A 20,388-nucleotide genomic window follows, 5' to 3' on the forward strand; every position below is an offset into this window, starting at 1 on the left:
ATTTATTTATAATGTTTGTATTTTGAGAACGATTTCCGAAGTGGAAATTGAAACGTCAATAAACGTATTTTAACCTTTAATTGTGGCTTATTCCCATTTAAATATAAATTAATTTAAAATGCCACAAGAAAACAGCTTCAGAACAAAAGTAATTTTAGTTATGATGAGAGTGACAGTTCAGAACCATTTGATTATTTTTCGCGCTATTTTTTACCCGAAATATTCAAGGAGTTATCTGAAAAAACAAATTCTTGTTCTGTTCAAAACAATGGTAAAAGTCTTAGTACCTAAGAAAATGAAATACGCCACCTGGTTGCCTGCACATTGTTATGGGAATTATTAATTTTCCGAGGCTAAGATTTTATTTTGCTCCCCGTACACAATTCCAATTGATTAAAGATATCGGTATGTCCCGAAACCGATTTGAAAGTTTGTGTAATTATTTACATATCTCAGATGTCAACGCCTACAAGAATAGCAATGATAAACTTTGGAAAGTGAGGAAAATAATCACCAGCTTTAAAAAACGTTTCGAAGAATTAATGCTTAAAGAAAATGAGCGCATAGATAAGACAATTATACCATTCAAGGGGCAAGATTGCCAGACAATTCGGTATATAAGCTTTACTTTGATAATTATTTCAATTATCAGGAATTCAAACTATCAGGAACAGAAGTTCAGACTCAAAAATTACTTCCGACCAAAATACTATTGCAGATAGATGGTTCGATAACAAGGTCGTAAATATGGCCTCAAATTTTATAGGCTTAGAACCTACTGATACTGTCAAACCTTGGAATAAAAAAACAAAACATATAGAACGTTTATTAGAAGTATGAAGTGGACTCTACACGGGTAATGTTTCACTATTTCAATGTGGCAGTGTGCAACTCATGGTTGGATTATCGTCGTGACAATCAAAATAAACCTAAAAATAAGAAAATAAATGTATTGGAATTCACGTTTTAGGTCGCAGAAGCTTTAGGTTTCTCTAAAGCTCCACTAAGATCACCGAAAAAAGGTAGTCCTTTAAATGAATCACCTTAAAGTTCTCCTAGAGATTTCCCTAGAAGTTCCCCTTTATTTTTGTAAAAGATGAACCTTCCTAACGAATGAAATAGCAACAACCTGTCAGCGAAGTGAAATATGATGAAATTTCTCACTGGCCAATTCCTACAAAAGGTCACGAACCGCGTTGCGGTTTTCAAGGATGCAGAGGAAGATCACGCTCGATGAGTGAAAAGTTTAACGTCTTTCTGTGCTTGTTAAAAGACAGAAATTTTTTCAAAAGGTATCATACAAGACGTCAATAAAACATAATATATTTTTATACACTATTTTTCTGTAATAAAATATTATATATAATTTTGTGTTTATTTATGCTTTAATAACCTCTAGGTGGCAGTTGCCACCAATCTGTAAAATAAAAATTGGGGGGTCAAAAATTTTATAAAATATATTTTCAGTATTATTTAGGTGTCCAATTAAAGAAAATATCATCAAAAAAATTTTAGCTTTGAAAAAAAAAAATCAGGGCTGAAAGGGTTAAGATGTATCAACATGTGATTGCACTTTATTATTATCAAAAAATATTTCTAAATTTTGGTAGTTCTTATTAAAAATTTTAACAGAAAAAACCGAAATTTTTTGGTAGCAAATATTACCATAAAATTTAAACATTAAGTTTATAAAGTTGTTTCAGTGTATAGCACTTATATTATTCAGTTTATATCAAAACTGTGTAAGTTAAAAAATATGAATGGCTTAAACAAACATTAAAACAAAAGTATTAAATGAACTTTTTAGTAAATTTAAACACTATGACTATGGCATCAAATACAGCACTGGAATTTTAGTAGTCAGCAGAACACATTAAACGTTTTATATTACATAAAGTAAATTCTCTTCGTATCGCGACATTACCATTGTCGTATTTCGTCCCAAAATAATTTGCGGAAAAGACTGTAACATTTTTCGTTTGAGGTTATTTTCTTTCTTTTTACAAGACATATATATATAAGATCATATGTAAACAGTATGATCTCTGCTTCGAATCGTTACACATATTATGAGATGCACTCGGCTATATATTATCGTTTTTATTAAAGCAACTCCGGGTTTCTGAAATATGTTTATTAAAGCAAAAAGTTTATGTTTGTTTTTACTACCAAAATGTAGTTTTACGGTCTGATTTAAATAAAGTGGTCCATAAATTAAACTTTCTGGGCTTAAAACAGACATTTACTTATAAGACCTGAACCCTTTTGTTTATACTAGAATATTGCGAAGAATAGGAAAAACATTTTATTGTTTATTTATTTACTAAATACTTCTATCGTCCTATTGGTGTTATGGAGGCCGCATATTATTCACTTCAAGTTTTTCTTCCCTTAAAAAAAAATGGTTGCCTGTAAAGTCGGTTTTACGGGCGAAGATTTTACGTGACAACGTATTTTTCTCGGTAGAATATTTATTGATATGAATATTATTAAATTGCACAATAGGAACAAGGAATTGAATGAAAATAAGAATTGCACAAATTTTAACTATAGAAATATATTTTGTTTACTAAAACATTGTACATGTAAACTTAAACTTAACTAATTTCTATTTGAGTGATTTTGTTGAGGATAGGACGATGATAGGAGAAATAGCATCGCACCAGCGGACCGATCATGTTTGAGTGGGAGAGAGACGCAAGGCATTCGCCGGTCCGGCGGGCCTCTCTCTCGTTCGGTGACTCATCGTAACAGACGTGAGCGGGCGTTACACTTTTTCATGAGTGACTCCAAGCCACAACCTAATTTAAGACGTTGTCACGTCAAAAATAGACTGAAAAATGCGCAGTATGAACAAATAAAAACTATTGGATATAAATATAGGCAACTGTATCTTGTGCTGTTTAACATATTGCATTATGCTACTACTACTACTTGTCGGTTTATAACGTTCTCCGCCGTTTACCGACTTCCAATAGCCACTAAATCCCGAGGATTGGACACATTATTACAAACATCTATTAAATGAGAACAGAGACGAATTTAAAGAAGATATGAATTCATCAAGAATCGAAATTCTGGTAGAGCATATTACCATAGATATCAACATAGTTCAAAAAGCTATAGCAGGATGAAGAATGGAAAAGCAAGTGGACCAGAGGGAGTAACTACGGAATTAATAAAGAACGGCTCAGAGAAATTACACAAAATGATCACGGTGATATTTAACGAATATATTAATGGACATCCAACACCAGATGAATGGAAAACAGCATTATATGACCCCAATATATAAAAAAGGTGACAGGAGAAATTGTAAAAACTATAAAGGGATATCAGTCACAAGCTCAATGAGTCGACTATACGGTCGAATACTACGGGACCTGATAGAGGAAGATTATCAATCGTCTGAAGACGAAGAACAAGGAGGATTTAGAGCAAGTCGTACATGTACAGATATCATCTTCTGTCTTAAACAAATTATAGAAAAGAAAATTGTAACAAATAGAGAGTTACATATGACTTTTGTAGATCTTGAGAAGGCATATGACACAGTCCCGCTAAATAAACTATGGGAAGTCCTGGGCACATCAAACATACATCAAACATTGGTTAGTGCTCTCAAAGATCTATATTATGGTTCAAACTCAAAATGAAATTCGGAAACCTCTTAGCTGAAAAATTTGCAGTTACTAAGGGTCTCAGACAAGAGATGTTGTATATATCTGACTCTATTTAAGATTTATATCTCTGCAGCTCTGAAACAATGGAAAAGGAAAGTCAAAGGAATGGGTATACAATTGAACGATCAGGATTACATATATACTTTACAGTTTGCAGATGATCAGGTAGTGATCTCAAATGACAAAGATGACTTGGAATACATGCTTAGAAAACTAATTGAAGAATACCAGAAATGGGGATTAAATATCAATTTAGAAAAGACAAAATACCTCTCAATTGGAGCTGAAGCAGAACAACTCGATATCGATGACAATCAAAAAATAAATCCATGCAACGAATATAAATACCTGGGCGTCATCTTCGACCGTAGTGGAAAAGACGAACGAGAAATAGAACATCGAATTGTACAAGCACGAAGAGCTATAGCATGTTTGAACGGAGTTCTATGGAGTAAAGAAATATCAAAGAAAAGAAAATGGAACATATATGAGACAATGGTTAAAACTAGCCTACTTTATGGAGCTGAGACATGGAGAATAACCGAAAAATATAAGAAAAAGGTCAAAGTCACGGAAATGAATGCCATCAGAAGATCGATGAGAATATCAAGAGCCGACAGAATACGGAATGAAGTGATAAAACAACAAATGGGTATAGAGGGCACTATAGTTGAGGATATTGAGAGAAAACAGCTCATATGGTATAGGCATGTGAGCCGAATGGGGGACGAAAGATTGCTTAAAAAAACGATGATGTGGCAACCCCCAGAGAAGAGGAAACGAGGAAGACCACCACAGAGCTGGAACCTGGGAGTTAGGAAAGCGATTAGCGCTCGAAAGCTGGACGAAGACCTAACTCAAGACAGAATACAGTGGCGTTTGGGAGTCGGACAACGTCGTAAGACGTTATAAAAAACCAAATATATATATATATATATATATATATATATATATATATATATATATATATATATATATATATATATATATATATATATATATATATATAGAAAAGAAAAGAAATTTAATCTTTGCAGATTAGTTAAATAGTAAACTCTTAAATATTGGGGAAATCTGCAAGAAATACTCTAATGTGTATCAATTGTTTCGCCGAACGTTTTCGCCAAAGAGAATTAATTTGGCTTCTTCAGGGCTGAAAGAGAATAAATTATAATTAGCTACCATATATTATATATATTATATATATTATATATATATATATAAATATATATATATATATATATATATGTATATATATATATATATATATATATATATATATACAATAGCCACTTAGTCCAGTTGTTCCATAGGTCTTCTTCTTTGGCCCTCTCTCTCAGTTCTTTATTTATTTCTTCGCTCCAACTTTTTCTCGGTCTACCTCGTTTTCTCTTTTCTTCTGGTTGCCATTTTAATATTTCTTTTAGTATTTGTTGTTCATCTATTCTTTGTATGTGTCCGAACCAGATAAGTTGTTTTTTTGTTAGGTTATCTGTGATTGTTCGTTTAGTTCCCATTATTTCTCTAATGCATTCGTTGGTGATCCTTTCTCTTCTAGATCTTCCTGTGACTCTTCACCAAAAATCCATTTCCATCACTTTCAGCGTTGCCAGTGTTCTTTCTTTCAGTGGCCATACCTCACTTTTTTTCTTTGCTGATGGATTGGTCCAATAAAATGCTGTTTAACATTGTGATTGCTTTTCTCCCTGACGTATTTCTCTCTCTTATGGCTTTATCTAATGATCCATCTTGTGAAATAGTAATACCCAGATATTTGTAGTCACAGCAGTGCTTTATCGTGGTGTTATCATCTAATATAGAGATATTTTTGTTCTTCTCCAATACACAGGTATTCGGTTTTCTTTTTATTCAATTTTATACCCCATATATCATACTCTTTAATTAATTTTCGTGCCATATAGTTTAAATCGTCATAATCTTGAGCCATTATAACTTGATCGTCTGCAAAGTTGAGCGTATATACCATAGTGTTGGTGAGCGTTATCCCCATTGTTCTGCATTTTTGTTTTCATCTTTTTAAAGCACTTTCGAGATATATTTTAAATAAAGTGGGGGACAAACAACATCCTTGCTTTAATCCTTTTAATCTTATAAATCCTGTTGTTATTTGTGTCCCGCTTTTATTTTTGTTATTGTTTGATTGTATAGCACTTTGACGGCTTTTATTAATTCTATATTAATAATCGTACTTTCCATTGATTGCCACCGCTTTTTCAGTGGAACGCTTTCGTAGGCTTTTCGTAGGTCGACGAACAACATATAAATCTCTTGATTCCGTGCCTTTTTTTTTCTATTATCTGGGTTATAAACGAAAAATTGACGTTGCTGATGTAAGTGGGGAGGGATGTTGGGCTACACCAATTTTTTAATCACATGGAACGTAAAAAAAAATTCAGTGAAATTATTTATTTGTAAAACAGAAAAACAATTTTTGATATATTACATTATAGTACCTAATGTATAGCACTAATTATATACTATTCTATTCATTAAATTATACATTTCCAAAACTTTTTCTTTGAAAAATAATCGTAATTTTTTAGTCTTTATGTAAGTTTTTAAGCATTTTCGTGTCACAAATTTAGACAAAGAAAATTTAAAAAGATAAGACGATTTTGTACAAGACAACAGTGTTTTTCATTTCATCTCAAAAGCAGCTAGTAGAGCATTACAAACAGACTTAAAAACTTTTCTTGGAAATTGTTCGGAAAACTTCAATGTGTAAGACTTCTTTCTTAACTTTATTTCTTAAACGACAGATATAAAAAATCTTACCTAATGTTAAGACATTTTAAAATTTTAGAATTCATAAAATAATTCTTAATTTGTCAAACTTTTTATTAGCAAATTTAGATGTTGGTATCTCGTCAACATCAAAATTATTTTATTTGGTACATTATCTCAAAACTAAAAAGTTAAAGCTTTTAAAATCTTTATTGGTAATAAAAGTAATTCTAATTATATACCTTGTTAGAAGAGTGTATTATTTTTTGTTTGTCGAAAGGAATATTCATGTCACGAATTTCAACAACTGTACACAAATTTAAATTGCATCCTGCAAAAAGAACAGCCTGACGAAGCTCTGACGTTCTCTTAATGCGACATACCTAGAAGTTTATATAATCATAACCAGTAAATTCAGCAACAACGTGACTGTGCAAATGTGCACGTTTCACTGCCGTAGGCGTTGCGAAATGTCGATATAATCCACGATGGTTTTTCCTATCGTTATAACTAGATGCGGCATAAAACGTAGGTACTTTAAAACGATATGGTAATTGAGTGAAAATGTCTTTTAATGTTTGTGAAAAATATTTTCTTCTTTACTTTTGTGTCATTCTCTCTTTTATCAGATTACTTTGCCCCACATGTAAGTTATTTATTTTCTGTTAATAGTTATAACTATAGTTTAGAATTCTTTTGACAATGTCCGACATAACAAAATGCTAGCCATATTGGCCGAATATACTTATATTGGACGATAAAGACAATACTGTCATTAAGTGTTCTTCTGACCACGTACTATTAGTGGCCGTCATAAAAATCGCTCTTTCATGCAAGAACAAGCCTGAAACTCAACAACAGATAGCACTGGATAAACTGAAAGACCCAATGATACAAGCAGAAATAAGCAATGAAATAAACGCACAAATTCAAATATTAACGACAAACATTGCCGAAGATCTAACACCAACATGGAATACGATTACAAGTGCTGTAACAGACATCATGCAAAACAACTTAGGGTACAAACGAAATAACAAGAGGCAAAAATGGATGACAGAAGAAATACTATTACTAATGAAAGAACGACGAAGACACAAGAATAACCAAGATGGCAGCAATATGTATGAAAACATTAACAGGCAAATAAAAGCAAAAATATGAATAGCAAAAATGAATGGCTTAAGCAACAATATATCGATTTAGAACATTTACAACGACAGCACGACGACCGTAATTTACATAAAAAGCTTAAGAAGACTGCTGGAATTTACAGAAAACGAAGACCAACTACCATAGTTAATCAGGATAACCAGATAGTGCTGGGTGAAACGGAGAAAATTGATATATGGGAAAATTATATCCAGGAGCTCTTCCATGACGAAAGACCCATGAGTGAAGTTTATACAGACGACCAGCTGATTGGCCCTTCAATCACCAAAGAGGAGATAGAAAAGGTAATATTAAATTTAAAAAAACAATAAGGCACCTGGACCAGATGAAATCCCGTCAGAATACTCAAATTACTGGGTGAAAGGGGAATTTCAGCACTACACAAAATATTTAACTTAATTTATGGAACTGGCTGCTATCCTCAACAGTGGTTACACTCGTCCTTTATTCCCCTGCCCCAAGAAAGTCGATGCAAAAAGATGTGAGGATCACAGACTCATTAGCCTGATAAGTCACACTTTAAAGATATTCTTAAAAATACTACATCAAAGATTATACAAAAAATGTGAATGGGACATCAGTGACTCCCAGTTCAGGTTTAGGCAAGGTTTAGGAACTAGAGAAGCAATAGTAGCAATACAGGTGCTGGTCCAAATTTGTTACAATCAGAAGAAGGATGTGTTCCTATGCTTTTTAGATTACCAAAAAGTGTTTGATCGTGTAACACCACAAGTTAATGCAGATCCTCAAGAAAGTTGATATAGACCCAAAAAGATATAAGATGCATTGAAAACTTGTACTGGCATCAAACGGCACAGTTAAAAATAGACAATTCTATATCCAAACCCATACATATAAGAAGGGGCGTTCGACAGGGATGTGTGCTTTCCATTCTTTTATTTAACATTTATTCGTAAGCCATATTTCAAGAGTCTTTGGAGGATGCAAAGATGGGAATCAAAGTGAATGGAGGGGTTGATCAACAACATACGATATGCTGATGATGGTGTCTTAATTTGTGACAACATAGTCGATCTTCAACAACTTGTCACTATAATCGGAAAATACAGTAAGCGAATGGGATTAGAGATTAATACCAAAAAAACCAAATTTATGATCGTCTCCAGAAACTTGGATGCACTTGAAAACTACACCATAACACTGAATACTAAGTCCATTGAAAGAGTAAGTAAATTTAAAATACCTGGGATCGTGGCTTTTTAAAGACTGGTCATCGGACAGGGAAGTAAAATGTCGCATTGAGGCAAGCTCGACAAGCTTTCGTAAAACTCAAGAAGGTACTGACCTTGTTCAGAGTTCGATCTTCAACTGAGACTAAGGTTTACTAAGTGCTACGTGTGGTCAGTGCTGCTATATGGCGTAGAGGGCTGGACACTCAAAACGAGGGATATAAACAGATTAGAAGCTTTCGAAATGTGGCTCTATCGCCATATCCTAAAAATAACCATGGACAGCGAAAATTACAAATAAGATGTCCTTAACAGAATAAACCCAAGAACGCCAACTTTTCGAAACCATCAAGAAAAGAAAAACGGCGTATCTAGGTCACATCATTCAAAATGAAAAATACCAGTTCCTCCAACTTATAATCAAGGGGAAAATTGAAGGCAAGAGAGGAATGGGACGCAGAAAATGTCCTGGCTCCGAAACATAAGGCAATGGACAGGGATTAACGACATACAATCTCTGATACATATTGCAAGAAATAGGGAATTAATGGAAAATGTGATCGCTAACATCCATTAGTGGATTTGCATCTGAAGAAGAAGAAGAAGTCATTAAGTTGGCAAAAATAAAAGTTGAATAAGAACTCTCGGATAAATCTAATATAAAACGAAGAGTTTTACACTATCGCCTTTACTTCTCTAACTTGTGTGCAGAGGAAATGTTTAACGGAAATACCAGAAGTTTTTTGTTTAAGTTAGCATAAAATGAATGTTTATAACCAAAATTCCCTATTTACTCTTTAAACAATTAAAGAAACCAATATTTCCAACTTCGTACGGGACAAAAAAACAGGAATTAAGAATGTCTGGAAAGGTTTTCTGAGGCCTGCCCCATTGTGACGTCAGAGCTTAGGTAGTCCATAATGCACACGTGTACTTTCATCATTAAGTGTGCTAAACTGTCATCAGTTGTTTTAAGTTCTTTTTAATTTTAACGTTTTCTTTATTTATTTCTTTTTGGTTTGCAAATCGATAACAAGTGTACTGTTGTATGCTCTTGGATGCAAAAAAGCCTTGCAGAATATTTAAATGATGCTAAATATTGTATTTATATGGGTATGGGTTTATATTGTTAAGGCCACAAAAAATTGACGTTTCGATTTCCACTCCAGAAATCCTTCTTAAAAAAGATTATAAAAGAATTTTGTTAACTAATCCTTTTTGAGAAATAAAACTATGGTTAAAAAATGCGGCTTATGCCCAATAAAAACAGAAATTTGTATTAAAATTATAATATTCAAAATAACGAATAGCTTTACTTTTTTAATTGGCAAATCGATATTCAAACAACCATTTTGGTTCCGAGACAGCAATAAGATTCATATCTATTTGATTCTATGATGGAGCTGCAATTGAGGCTGCAGGGATTGAATCTCATGACAGATAATACGACTTGCCTCAGAGGTAATTAAACTTCCTGCTGAAATTAATTTTAAAGTTAGGTGTAGTTGATTATCAACCTGCCTGTTTTATTAATGTTTATTGGATAGCAAATATTTCTAATGGATGTCTCTTTTACCACTTTAGTTGGTAGACAAAAAAAGTAAATGTCAATAAACATTTTCCAAGTTTTACATTTAAATGACGCTACCAGCCATTTAACGTGACAAGATGCAAAAACTAGATATATTCCAGGATATGAAGGTAAAACTAGTATAGACCTTTGAACATTTTTATATGCATCGATTTGCTAGCTTTGAATTTAAACCTAACATTGTTTCCTCTTAAGAGGTAAACTTTCCTCTTAAGAGACTTAAGTTAAACAAAATAAAATACTATAATTTAATTTCAAGAACATAATCATATCTCTATATACGAAAGGATAAAAAAGGATACCAAATGGGAGAAAAATAACTTAAAAATCTGTTATGCAGATGACGCAATACTACTCTCTCAAAGCTCAAGACGAGTAACAACGTATGCTGCACCAATTTCATATAACCGCCAGAAAAAGAAAATTTAACATGTTAATTTCCCCAAAAAAGACAGAATGCATGGTTACAACAGCAAATTTACAAAGATGTAAATTGGAGCTAGAAGGTCACATAATAGAACAAGTGATGGATTTTAAATATCCGAAATATCCGGACATCACATTATCTAGCTACGGAAAGCTCGAAACTGAAGTGAAGATCAAGTAAATAGAACAAACAGAGCCTCATGCTACCTAAAAGAAACAATATGGAGAAATAAAAATATCGGGAAAGAAATGGAATGCAGAATTTACAAAACTCTCATCAGACCAATAATGACATATGCCGCAGCAACACGACCTAACACAGAGAGGATAAAAAGGATGTTAGAAACAGCAGAGATGAAAACACTTGAAAAAATTGATGGTAAGGCACTATGGGACAGAGCTAGAAGTACAGATACACGACGTAGATGCAAGGTGGAGAACATCAAGAACTGGGTAAGAAATAGAAGAGTAGAATGGAATGATCATATAAGCCTAATGATAAGAAATAGACTAGTAAAGACGGCAAGAGACGGTTCCCCAATAGGAAGACCAGTAAAACGATGGAACGATGGAACTTACTGGTGGCACATTGAAAAACAGACAGAGTCATGTCTACATAAAAAGGAGACGAGAAAAAGACATACGAAAGGCCAATAAGTAATTGTAACAACTATAAACTACTAGCTCTACTAACACATGCCAGTAAGGTCCTACAACGTCGTCTAGAAAACTTCATAAGTTGGCAAACCTGAGTAGGTTGGATTTGTGAAGGGCAGAGGTACTATGAGAATAGATATGACAATCTCATTTTAGGCTTTTGTGTCTTCAAGATATGGCTGCCCCCCTTTTTTAACGCCGGAGTCTGGATAGGGGGATGACGAGTAAGGTTTGTGACTAAAAGGTGTAGTAGAAGCTAAGTTTTGGGGTTTGTGTTTTGCTCGCAGTTAAGCTCAGATAACATTATGTTATTATTATTTTTCTAGAGTTTTATTTTATATATGTATTTTTTTTGGGTTTTTAAATTTTTTTTTTATTTTTTAGTTTATATGTTTACTTTTTATAGAGAAGGCCAAGATACATTTTATCATTTATTTCTATTCACGAATTTACTTATTACGCCAGGGTCTAAGTGTGGTAGGAACGGCTCTTTTTAGTGTTTTCGGCAAGTGCAGGCTAATGCCTACGATATTTTATTGGGGTATTTTCCATAATATTTCAGTGTGCATCAGGAAGATCGTTGCCTGCTACGTTTGGAAGTTTATCTGACTGGAATGGAACTTTGGAACCAGTCTGCAGCTGGTTTTTTTCAGAACCCTTTTTTTCTCTATTGTACAAACCATTTATGGTGGAGAAAACTTATCTCTTACTGAGGTTTAGTATCCAATCATAAATGGAATCGATGTTTGCTATACGGTGGATTAGCGCTGATGGGAAGTCGTGATTTTTACTCATGATTCTCCTGAGAATTTTTCTCTTCGTGGCAATAACTCTGTTGTGTTGTCGTTTCTTGAGTAAAGTGTAGAGTTTCACTTTGGCTGGGACATTTGGGATGCCTGTACAGAATTAATTGCTTTTTTGCTGGATTTAATGCCACTCTTCATTTATGCACCATTCGACTATATGGTCGAGTAGTGCTTAAGATCTATTGAACACAGCACGACTTCTTTTATCCGGGAAAGGAGGTCTTAAGGTCCTCCTTTAGGTTTTGACCTTATATTGTCAGCTTATAGCAGGATACTTTCAGACTAGTTGTGAGGAGTTTGGAGGTCGCTGTTGTAGAGTATATAAGATATTGGCACAATTATGAAACACTGAGGTACTCCTACAAGTAAAGTGAAAGTTGGTTTTCAACTTTGACATGTATAGTTTTGAACGGTTAGATGGAATTGTATTATTCTCAGAAACGGAATGAGCACAGCGACTTGGTGGAGTTTTTCGATCAGTCGAGCATACTAGACCTGATCGAATGCCTTTTGTATATCTAGGTATTCCTAGATATGCCATCGCTTGCCTGTTGTGCTCTATAATACTACACAGTCTCTTGACGGTTTTGAGGTATATTAAGTCCACTTTCTAGTTCTAGTTGGGCCTTCGTTGTGGCTCTTGTGTTTCCATGTGTATATTTCGCTTAGTTTCTACACGGAATTGCTGTCTGAAGTTATAGTTTTCAGGGGTATGAATGTGGCTTAAAGGTTGTCTTGAGTATTTTGGTTTTGCTTAAAGGTATTCTTTTGTCTAGCAGATTAGTGTTTATTTGAATATTATGTTTGAGGTATCAATGAGGTATCAATGTTTAAATTTGTTCCAGAATTGACGTCAATCTCGGTAATCCAAATTGCTTGTAACCTGTCTCCACTGTTGTTTTAACAGGTCAGATAACTAGTCTGATAGCTGACTAAAGACTATTATTTTGTATTGATTAGAGGGTCTCGAAATCTTTTATGCTCTTTTAGAAGACGCCGCTTGGTTTGGATTTTTGCGAGAATTCTTTGTGGTAAAGTTGAAGTATATTTATTATATTTAGTAATTGGAATGACTATTTTTAAAACATTTTTATAACACTCATAATGTTAGAGATACCTATGTTAACGTCGTTTGTTGACAAGAGATTACCTGACTTTAGGAGATTGTGGATTATAATGTATTATAATACTTCCCCATTGACCTTTCTCTAATTGTTTCTGCAGATGAATGAGTTTGTTGTTTTGGAGTCCATTCTTACTAAATGAGGAAGGGGGTCTGACGTTATTGAGTCGCCTTTGGTATTTCAGTGCTCAGGATATGATCTTTGTAGGCATGCCACCATGTCCAAAGAAAGTGATTTTCGTATTAAAGATTCTGTCAGTGGATATATCTAGAGAAGACCTGAGGGGTGTCTGCCGCTAGGATTAGTGATGGAATCACCAAATTGTATATGCTTTGCATTGAAATCACTTATTAGAATAGCTTTGTTGAGAGTATAGAAGTACTCAATATTGTTCTGAAGCTATTTTCTTGTGGCATTTTAAATTAATTACTATTTAAATGGGAATACGCCACAATTAAAGGTTAAAATACGTTTATTGACATTTCAATTTCCACTTCGGAAATCGTTCTCAAAATACAAACATTAGTAAATTAAACAAATTTTGTTTTTTGTTACTTAGTGAAAAATTCTTCTAATAATTTAATATTATCTGATTTATCTATATTGACAATACATTATACATTTTAAAGTAGACGACTTTAAAATGATATTGCCAATATTGTTGAGTTGCGTTCCTGGGACGACTTTACTTATAAGATAGTTCATTCGATTACATGAAATCAACTTTAACTTGAGAATATCCGTCAGAAATATAGATGAGTCAGATAAAATTAAATTATTAGAAGAATTTTTCACTAAGTAACAAAAAACAAAATTTGTTTAACTTACTAATGTTTGTATTTTGAGAACGATTTCCGAAGTGGAAATTGAAACGTCAATAAACGTATTTTAACCTTTAATTGTGGCTTATTCCCATTTAAATAGTAATTAATATAGAAGTACTTAATTAGAGTTTAGAGTAGAGGGGGTCATTTGAATGTTTATAGTAAGCGATTACAATGGTGATGGTGTTTCTGTGGAGCAGCTCTACTGGGAGGTAGTCAATGTTAGGGAATTGGATATCTGGAGGGAGCATATGAGGTCAAGTAGGGTTATTTTTGTTGGCTGCGGATGCCAATAACGCGAGAGGTTTGGTTTTAGGTTTGTGATACGTAATGTATCTGGTAAAATATTAATAATCAAACTATTCAAAATCTTCAAATGCATGCTCTCTGTAATTTAAATAAAGTCATAATGTCATATACATACATGCAATGTTATAATTTATAAGTTGCATCGGTTGTTCGTTGTTAAATAACGTGTTAGCATTTTTAATATATTTTTAACAACAAAAAATATATACAGGAAAATAACAATTCAACCCTATCGTTTTGGTGTAAATTGTATCATTATTATTACTCTTAACATTGCTTTAACATTGCGAATGTGCATCAGTACCGGTCAACCGGTAAGAACTTTATTATATCCTAAAATATATAATAAATAACAAAAATAATTAATACTAGGAATTCTCTCGAAACAGTAGTAAAGTAAATAATAAAATAAAATACGTACATGACTTATATGTATATAAAATCCGATTTGCACACAATAAATAAAGTTTCAAACCCAGATACTTAAGTTTAATTCACAATACATGTTTAGTATCAAACTTAAAAGTAAAAACCTTTACCGTATCTTTCCTAGAACTAAAGCTTTGTACCGCTGTCGTTCCAGATAAAACTAATTCTATCATCATTTCCCGGCAAATTAAACTTACCCTTTTTAGATGTCCTGAAACTGTCGTCCCTCGGCACATATTGGATGTCATAGACGAGAGTGGTATTAGGCAACAAATCTCTGTCCTTGTTTATCTTGTAAACGGCGTATTTGAAAGCCAGTTCCACGCTGCTGTTCTTTTGATCTTCGGTAAAAATTGCCCCTGAAAAATTATTCGCTATGTCAGCAATTTTTCAGTATTGGATGGGAGAAATATAAGAAAAATAATAGTAGCTTATTTTATTTTACTCCAATAGATTGTATAATAATAATTATATCTTCTTTACATTATATTATATATTAAAAAAGCTTGGTTAAATAGGCAACAACTAATATAAAAATATTCTAAAGTTTTATGAAATAAAAAGGCTTATAGGGTATATCAAATGATAGGTTAAAACAATTTCCCTACACTTTGCTTGGATTTGCTTAAATTTTAAACAGAAGGGGCCCCACTTCAATTAATAGATTCTTCAAATGGCAAAACGATAACGATGGCGGAAGAATGGTAAGCGTTTACTTAAGAAAAAATCTGATTGTAACTAGTGCTCTGTAAATTTTAACTTATGCCGTCAAGTGGTTTAGTGCTCCTTAATGTTAACAAAAAAGGGTAAAAACAGTCCTGATGTATTTTTTACGTGTGAGGTGATTAAAAAATACCAAACAATCAACGAAACATAACAGAATTTATCAAGAAAGCTTATCATGCTTAAGCTTGTATCAGCTTATCAGCTTGTAAAGCTTGGCGAAATGATCAGGCAAAACCTTGGGCTTCAAAGTGTGTTTTCAGTGTATTAAGCTATTAAAAAAATGAACAAAAGTTACACGTAGCTCTTTAACCTTTGGCATTTCTATGATAAGGAGCGAACCAAAAACCCATGGAGACAATTGTTAAGTAGTCTCAAGAATTTTAAACAAAATTAAACGGTAAAAGTTTTGTTAATGGATATTACAGAACAATCCAGAACGAACATTCTAAGCTTTGGTAAATGTTTCTATATTAATTTGTTGTCGAGATATTAAAAATTGATTTACGCGCGAAGTTTACGCGCGCCCGCATTCACTGTGAGAACTATGTGAAGAGAACTGTGAGAACCTATTAAAAGATCCATAATTTGGTAAAAAATTCACATAGAGTCATTTACCAAAGCTTGAAATGTTGCTTTTGAGTTGTTCTATAATTTACATTTTCCAAATTTTTAAAACTTGTAGCTTAATTTTGTTTAAATCTCTAAACAAATTAGTTCGCAACTTTTTAGTAAAATTTTTAATCTTTAATTGATAAAGTATTTTTGCAAAGTTGTTTTAAAGCTGAAACAATTACTTAGAAAATGAGGGGATTTTGAAATTTATTTGCAGGTTTGAAAGCTGAGATATACATGGAAAGCCTCCATCGAATGCCTATTGTACAATTTTTCACGAAATTGGATTTTACGAGGAGTGGAATCAAATATATGGAATTTTAGACACAAATGTCGCTTTTAAATTTTTTTTAAATATTTTAATGTTATTAATGTATTATTCTGATGTAAAATTTCCTATTATAAGTAAAAAATCAAAGCCAAACAGTAATAAATGAGTTAATAATGAGGTGAGACAATCAAGTTATGAACTGAAAAATTTACATGCATTATGTAGAGCATTTTCTGAGTTGCATGTGTAATATAATAAGTCTAAGCAGTCCTTGAATTTGTGTAACTGGAGCGCCCGTCAACATTGAAAATAACACTACACCACAGAATCTGCATGGCTAATAGGTGCTATTTTGGGCTTAATCTCCTTTTTAAATCCAAAATTGTATATAGAAATACAAAAGTACAACTCCACAAAATAATAATACGTGCCTGGTTCCGAGTGTTAGACTCTAACAAAAAACAAGCAGCACATGTTTCGAAAACTAGGTATTAAGGCGACTTTATAGAGTGGTGAATGACAATGAAAATATGAAAATACATAAGGATAGGACGTTTGAGGTGTATTAGGCATATAATGCATACAGAACAAACTCAGCCAACCAGAAAACACTTCTGAGTATATCCATTGGTCAAAGAGAAGAAAAAAAAATCCAAAACAAAAGTCTACATCAGTCTATGATGACATTATGACAAGATATAAAAAGCAAAAGAATACATGCTTGGCGAAGGAAGACTATGAAAAAAAAATGACTGGAAAGAAATTTTTGAGAAGACTAGGACTCACAAGATGTTGTAAAGTCGCACTGATGATAATAAGTATGGCACCGTAAACCATAAGATACTTCTATTAAAACCCCTTTTTTAAATCTACTACCACTTAATTAACTAACTAGGCATTTATCTAAAAATGCTAATTGCAACTGGACTGCAAAACAGGTAGTTTTTCGTCACTTGAAATGGTAAGAAAAGCAGGTGGAGAAACCAAAAACCAGCTTGCTCAAGGGAGTACCCTTGCATCAATGCTGTTTAAAATATATACCATATATTTACACCAATGCGTTTAAAATTACCGGGAGCATAAAAGCTACACCTCTTCATTGCTTCTCTTCACTGCAAAAGACTGCAGAATATATCGAAAAATTCAAGGAAGAGTTAATACCCACTACATGGAGCACCACTACACAAACAGTCTAGACTAAGATCAAGAATAGTCTTTCTTAAGACAATCCCACTGGATCCACTTGACGACTACTAGCTACGCCAAGATAATTCTGGTGGCATATACTTCGACTGGAGTACATGGAAGCCACTGAGCGGAATGAGAACAGTTGTTGCCTCTCCCCCTTGTTGCCTTGATTAACTCTAGAAGATTTGTGACATGTTAGCAACAGTGCCATTAAGATTGTTTGTTACTTGGTGGAGAAACTTTAAACATTTGGATCCGGACACGCCAAATGTGTAAAGATTCGCAAAGTAAAATAAAGTTAGCCTAACTACCCTATTATATAACACAAAGAGAGTCCCTAAACTTTTACAATTAAATAAATAAGTGATTTAGTCACTTAATAATATCCATGCGAACACATGGGATCATTTAAAGAACAAATTGATCTTTGATAAATTTTTTTTGTATTCTTAATTTTTAGTTGCTAAGGTTATTAGCGGAATAATTTTTTTAAAGTATGTGTATACTCACTAAGTTCTGAGTACTAAGTGGAAGTCGCTTATGATATCCCAACTACTGAAATTTAAAACGAACACCGAACCGGCAAATATAAGGGAACTTTTTTAAAAATTCCCATCCCTGTCCACCTATAAAAACATACCTTCTTAGTTTTTACACTCTTTAATTTATGGCTCGTACTACTGTATCACGGAAGAATTTAAATATTTATTTGTTAAAGAAAATATTTCACTAAACGGATTATTAAAAAATAATTCTAGTAAAACATATTTAAATTCTGACTACAACTACAGATCTTCGACGGATAAATTAATTTTTTTTATTAATTAAACTGGGTAAGCAAGCAGAAAAGTTATTAGGATTGTGATAAATAAGTTCTAACAAGAGAGGTAAGAGCTGGAAATAAGACCTTTAGTAAAATATATGCTAATATTACATGCCGTATTTTAAATAAAACTTATTTGATTAGAATCAAGAGAATAAATGTCATTTATTTTCAAAAGAAATATTTAATATATTTAGTAAAAGGAATAAAAAAATTTAACTTATATTAAATCCATAAACATTTCTATACATTAAATATATAGCTACATAAAGCTCGTAGTTTGAATGAAAGTCTCTAAATTAAATAAAAAATTGAGATGATTTTATTTATTTGAGAACAAAGAGGATTTTTTTGACGTGTGTAAATAACATAAAAAGGAAAGAAAAGGGGATGAAAAAGGCATAAAAATAAAGTAGTGTTACGATAAATATTACGGCGTATAAAACTTTAAATATTTTATTACTAATTATTTTCTATTTCTAGTAAATTCAGCGCTCAGTTGAAAGACCTGTTTACGTGAATGATGATGAGTCACCCAAGATTCGAAATTTCCAGAGGCAATCCGAATAAAACCAGCATGGGTCACTTTCTCGGCTCTTCGATGGGGGATCGCCGCGATTCTCGAATAACGGGATTTTATATTTAAAGAGGAATTTTGTTGTAAACAGAACAGTTAGTTTTTGAACATCGCGTCGAGTTTTTAAAATGTAACGCACGTAGATAAATTATATAATTATTAAGTGTAAGATAAATTAGTTATATTGTCCAAATAAAGACTTTAAATAAACTTATAAGTGTTATAAGTGTAAAACCTTTAATATTAAATAAAAACAATAAATTAGAATAATAAAAACATTACAGTAGAAATAAAATTGTTTTTCACATTTTCTATTGCTTTTTGAATGTATATTTACTGAACTTCTGTATTACTGTTTTAATTTTCTGATTTATGATAATCATATTCAATTCGTTTACTTTTGTAATAAATCTATGTACTAGTCTTTATAGACTATTTTCACTTTGGGTTAAAAAGTAGGATTTAAATTTAATACAGATCTAGACATAAAAATCGACGTGTCAAATTATTTTTGTTTAAATCTAATAATTGTTATTTTTGCCTTTGGAACTATTTATGCATAAAAATTATAAAAGAACATCAATATCAATAAAAAGTAAACATTTCTTAAGACTTTTGCAAATCGTAATTTGTAATTAAAAATAATCGGCGTTATCTAACTGCCCCACGAAGTACCTGGGCCCATTAATCCCAAGTACCTGCTGCTCCATCGCCGAGAAAGTTGGGAATTAAGTCTTAATGACCGGGAATTCCAAATTTAATTATAGTTAAAAGTAAGAATATAAATATTTTCAGTTAGTCACTTCAGTTGTAAGTATTACGGTAATCCAACGACTATGTTTAGTCAAAGGGGAGAACTTTTATAATTATTAATGAATATAAATATTCAAAGGCCCATGTCTCCAAAGATGGAAAAGTTAGATGGCGATGCATCAAAAAAGGGTGTCAACCCTATCCACGATGACCGGCAAATTTTTAGTAATTCTACAAAGAGAAAAGCTGTAGAAGATATATGTGAAAGACCTTTAAAGATTGTCCACGAGGAGTTGGGGTAGGAAAATTTCAGTAATTTACCGCTAACGACGAAAGACATTTCTTGCGTTCGAAGAAATATCTATGCTGCAAGACGAAAATCCACACCATCATTGCCCAAGTCACAGGAAGAAGTTCTACAAGTGTTAGTGAACTTAAATTTAAAAACAAATACAGGTGAAAACTTTTTATTATATACGAA

General features: G+C 32.6%; 1 protein-coding gene across 1 annotated transcript in view; it reads right to left on the minus strand.

Moving 5' to 3' along the window:
• The window catches only part of LOC140446295 (glutamate receptor ionotropic, kainate 2), a 429,700-nt gene extending 413,435 nt beyond the window's left edge, over positions 1 to 16,265 (minus strand). Inside the window, exons 1-2 of the mRNA XM_072538832.1 lie at positions 16,202 to 16,265; positions 15,155 to 15,316 (exon numbers count right to left, since the gene is read on the minus strand). Of these exons, the coding sequence (XP_072394933.1) occupies positions 15,155 to 15,316; positions 16,202 to 16,265 (226 nt within the window). The remainder of the gene's footprint in view (positions 1 to 15,154; positions 15,317 to 16,201) is intronic.
• Between the last annotated feature and the right edge of the window lie 4,123 nt (positions 16,266 to 20,388).

The sequence above is a fragment of the Diabrotica undecimpunctata genome, chromosome 7 (assembly GCF_040954645.1).
Source record: "Diabrotica undecimpunctata isolate CICGRU chromosome 7, icDiaUnde3, whole genome shotgun sequence".
In the NCBI taxonomy this organism is placed as follows: Eukaryota; Metazoa; Arthropoda; class Insecta; order Coleoptera; family Chrysomelidae; genus Diabrotica; species Diabrotica undecimpunctata.